We start from the raw sequence: 5,000 nt of genomic DNA, 5'->3' as shown, positions 1-5,000 counted from the left end.
GAGAGGAAGTGTACAAGTGGGGGAGGTGTTGTTCCCAGTGAAGTAGAAGAAATAGAAGTAGAAATAGAAGAGGAACGAACAATAATAAGAAGAAAAAGATAAATATAAAGATAAAAGAAAAGGAAGATGTCTACGGAAAATCAACAAAACGGTTCAGCAGGTCCGACGCAAAGCAACGGTCTTAAATCTGCTACCATCAACGTTACCGGTAATACCAGGACGATACCAAACAACTCGTCTTTCCTCTATAGCAGTAATTCGATGTTGAATCGAGATAAACCACGGCAAGTGCCGCCTCCGACTTTACCGAAATACACGTCGAGTTTCAACGCGGGATCGAACGGCAGTGGCGCCGCCGAGAGATTGAGCAGAGACAGAGAGGCTGGGGGTAGTTACAGGCTGGCAAGCCTCGAAAGACTCGCCCTCAGGCAGAGGATACTCGATGGAGAAAAGGCCAACGGCGATGCCACATCGGTAAGAATTTTCTATCGAATCGGAATGATCTAGCGATAAAGTTGATCCAACAAAATTTTTATAATATTAATTGAAATATTGATATTGATACAGAAGTAGGTTCTTTCTTTCGTAATATTGAAATTTCTATGAGTATTGTATTATCATATTTTATATTGGATATCAACGAATTCTAACCCTTTTCTATTTTCTTTCTTTCTTTTATCACTAAATTTATTAGAGAAAGTATGAAACAAGGAAATATGAATATATATATTATATATATAACCTTCAATCTATTCACGTTGTCATTTTCGGAATTTTCTATGGCGATTGCTTTATATTTCGATATTGAATATCATTGAATTCTAACCTAACTTTATTTATTTATTTTTTTTTTTTTCGTACTTTCTTTAATTATTAAACTTATTAAAGAAAGTATGGAAAAAAAATATAATCGTTAATCGAATCGATCGATCCATCAGCATTCGGGAATGATTTTGCGATAACATTGATCCAACTTTTATAATATTGATTGGAAACTTGATATTGGAAGAGTCAGGTTTCTTTCGTGTATTGACATTATTAATTTTTCATTTTCTGTAGCAATCGTGTTATCTCTTATATTGGATACGATCGTATTCTAACCTAATTTCCTTTTCTTTTTTTTTTTTTTCTTTTTCTTTTTTTATCGTACTTCCTTTCTTTGACAATCTTGTGTTTACTTATTAGAAAAAATATGAACGGAAAATAATCTTCAATCGAGTTTATTCACCATCATTCGTCAAATTTTATAACATAACTCGATTAATTGCGAGCTCGGTAATCATATTAGATTTTATATCAAATATGATCGAATTTTAACCTAACTTTTTTTTATCGTATTTTCTTTCTTCGACAATTCTACACATTTGTAGATACTTATTAAAGAAAGTATGAAAGTAAATTTTCTCTTTTTATATCATATCCGTAAAAAAAGAAGAAAAAAAGTTTTTATTTTACTTCTTATAAATTTCCTTTCATATGTCGATATTTAATATTAATTCGAATCTTCAATGACAACAAAATATTATCTACATGTATTACTTAGTACCTAACATATCATTTTTTGTTTTCTTTCTTTTTTAAATTTAAGTCGAATTTTAACCTAACTTTTTTTATATTTTTCTTCGTTGGTAATCCTTACTATATAACTTACATGCACTTATTATAACTTACAATGAGCTTATAAAAAAGGTTATCTTCTTTTATCTTAAAGAAGAAAAGAAGAGAAAAAGCAAAAAAAAAAAGATTCTTTCCCTCTTTTCATTCTATCAATTTACATACGTTTTCTTTTATACTTTGATATTCATTTTCCAAGAAAATTAAATATTCCTTACAACTTTTGATCATTGGCTACTTTTTCCCTCGTATACGAATCATCATAGTTACGTATATAACGTCTTCGTAATAGCTCATCCTTTAACGTTCGGATTATCGTTTGGTACGTTTGAGGAACGTAATCAAAGTTTCTACTTCAATTTACAGCTTCTAACCTTACTTCCCCCCCCCCTCTCTCTCTAGCTTCTCGACATCTATAATTCAAGCGTTACACGATGTAATCGACCGATCACAAGATTCTTGTCGGTCTGTCGAGCCTGAAATCGTGCCTTGGTATTAGAACGTTATGTACACATGGTACCTAATCGTTCGACGTAATCGTTCATTAATGTTTCAGCGTGTTACAGGATAGACGAAAACTCCTTAATTGAATTCAAAAGTTCCTAGATGATCCTCTTCCTTTTTTCTTTTTTTCTTTTTTCTTAAATCAATTACTACTTCCATCTCGAAACGTTTATTTCGTTCAAATCATAAAACTGTACGTTTGAAAAATCTCAAAGAAAAAAGAGAATAATTTTTTAAAAAATAATCTAGGAACTTCAATCGAAGTACTCTTTAAAAATCAGTTAGCGTATTCGCGAGTCATTCACTTATAAATATTCTTCTTTTTTTTTTTGTTTTACGTAATTTCTGTATATTTCTTTTTCATGTTCTTCTCTTTTTCTCTCTCTCTCTCTCTCTCTCTCTCTCTCTCTCTCTCTCTCTTTTTTTTCACTTTTTTTTATGCGAATATCTAATACACATCAAAGTACTCTTTAAAAATCAGTTGGCGTATTCGCGAGTCATTCACTCATAGGTATATTGTTTTTTCTCTTTTGATAGCAAAGAAAGAAAAAAGAGAAAAAGTGAGAGAGAGAGAGAGAGAGAGAGAGAGAGAGAGAGAGAGAGAGAGAGAGAGAGAATGAGGAGAAAGGGGACAAGGGAGAGAGGGAAAGAGTGACGACCCATACGCACAGTTTACAACGACAGCAGCAGTATTTCGCCCGCCATTGTGAACGTAATGAAGAGGGCATTGAACAACCCATACCTTGATCCTTCCTTTGTACCCGTGCCTATCGCGCTTTAATATCTCTCTTAGCTTAAACTAATAATCCTTCTTAATGAAATTTAGGAGAACAGGGAAGTAATAATAATAGGAGTCATTCGTAGAATTAGCAAGACGAAGTGTTGTCTCATTTAAGGAGTGACTTCTCTGTCGTTCAAAATGTCTTCCATCTGATGGCTCGCCCGCCATCTTGAAAGTCAAATGATATCTCCATCTCGACATTAAAAAAATAAAAAAAAAGAATAGTAATCATAATAATAATAGATTATATCAAATTTCAAGTTTTAATCATAATATTTTATCGTTGGGATGCATCTTCGTGAAGATTCCTGACGTATCTTCGATATCAACAAAATATTAAGTTTCAAATTTGTTAATATCGCATAATCGATGGAATCGAACTCTTCGTCTTGTTTCTCACTGCTCGTAAATATTTATGAGATTAAAGAAATTGTTATTTCTTATTGGTTGATATTTTGCGAAAGTAAAACGTGATCGTTATTTCGTCGTTATTCGGTAAAACATTTACAGGAATGAAGAGGGAAAGTTTGTTTCTTATTTTCATTGATATTTTACATGAAAGAAGAAGGGAAGCTTGCTTTTTTTTTTTTTTTTATTTACGTTGAAACAAGTAGAAATCATCTTATTTCTCATTGGTTGAAATTTTGTCAGAAAATGATCGGCCTTTCAAAATTCTTGAAGAATTTTATCGACGATAAGTTTGTTTTAAATTTCTAGTCGTAAAGTTTTAAACAAATATATGTGTATAAAATTTTTGAAGTTGAAGGAAAAGAAAAGGCGAAAAGTTTTGTTTAAACTACATAATATAAAGTAAGAAAGTTTGAAAAAGAAGTTACTTATCGAATCGGAAAGTAGCAAACGTGGCAACTATGCCAGGAGAGACATAAGATGACTCACAAGTTTTTGCTCGACCGTTTCATAATTCTCGGTACTTATCCGGAGTATACTCGGAGCAGGTATCAATCCCCGATCCCCATCTTGGTGCGTCATTCGCACCGCCGCCATTGCTTTACTTTCGATTTCCCGTAGGCTTTCGACAAAAACCGTTCAAACTTTAACACGCTATCTCAATCTGATCTAAAATTTTTTCCTTTTCTTTTCTTTTTTTTTCTCTTTTCCTTTTTTCTTTTCTTTTTCTACTTAGAAAGTATTAGAAGATCTATATGTTCAATATGTATCAATATTGTTATATAATTTGATATTTTCCGAATTTAATAAACGGGATACACGAGGCACGAATTAAAATACCTCATTTTTTACTCGAACAATATTTATTTTATTTACGAAAAATAATCCTTTTTTCTTTTTCTTACATAAAACTACATACGTCTCACAATAAAAATAATTAACAAAACAAAACGAAAACATCTTCATTTTTAAAAGAAATATGTTAATTTTAATAGATATCTCAAAAATCGTATATTTTTCAAGCTATTTTTAAACGTTACACGAGAAAGTTATAAGCTGTTACAGGATTTGAAAAAAATGAACGAAATGAAAACTAAAAATACTAAAAATTACCATACATCCTCAATATCATACGTCGTTTCTTTTTTATTTATTTATATTCCTTTCTTTTTTTTCTTCGTTACTTGGGCGTATCTAAAATTTCTCCTCATCTTTGAGAATTGGAAGAGACAGAATGAAACAAAACGAATAATTCAAAGCGAAGGACTCGAAGAGGGTTAAAAATGTAGTTCTCACTTTGGACTCTCATGGCCAACGAAGTTTGTCGTCGTCGTCGTCTCGTTTATTTCACGCAGCTTTCTCTCTCTCTCTCTCTCTCTCTCTCTCTCTCTCTCTCTCTCTCTCTCTCTCTCTCTCTCTCTCTCTCTCTCTCTCTCTCTCTCTCTATCTATCTCTCTCTCTCTCTTACTGAAACGAGAAACGTCGTGGTGAGTCAGACATAAGAGACGAAGGGTTCTGCTCTTTAAGCTACGACGGCGACGACGACGACGACGACGCCCCAGAAAAACGATAAATTACGTCGTTGATCGAGATACGAGCCGACCAAGCCAGGACTGGTGGTACGGATCGCGCTTCTCTTCAGTACTCCTTGCTTGTCACGATGTGAGGGAGTAGTAAAAGAGAAGGGGGGGGG

At 33.0% G+C, this 5,000-nt stretch overlaps 1 protein-coding gene across 12 annotated transcripts in view; it reads left to right on the top strand.

Moving 5' to 3' along the window:
- LOC122628206 (septin-7) overlaps window positions 1–5,000 on the top strand; it is a 42,319-nt gene that overhangs the window by 7,924 nt on the left and 29,395 nt on the right. For 11 of the 12 annotated variants that reach the window (XM_043810234.1, XM_043810233.1, XM_043810230.1 and 8 more), the window contains one exon: window positions 1–474. This exon is cut by the window's left edge. The exons of the other annotated variant lie outside the window; for it this stretch is intronic. In XM_043810234.1, coding sequence (XP_043666169.1) covers window positions 127–474 — 348 coding nt within the window. In that variant the 5' untranslated portion in view covers window positions 1–126. The remainder of the gene's footprint in view (window positions 475–5,000) is intronic. 12 annotated transcript variants of the gene reach the window in all.

The sequence above is a fragment of the Vespula pensylvanica genome, chromosome 3, assembly GCF_014466175.1.
Source record: "Vespula pensylvanica isolate Volc-1 chromosome 3, ASM1446617v1, whole genome shotgun sequence".
Lineage (NCBI taxonomy): Eukaryota > Metazoa > Arthropoda > Insecta > Hymenoptera > Vespidae > Vespula > Vespula pensylvanica.
The sequence above is the reverse complement of the archived record's forward strand: the minus strand, read 5'-3'. Positions and strand labels throughout refer to the sequence as shown.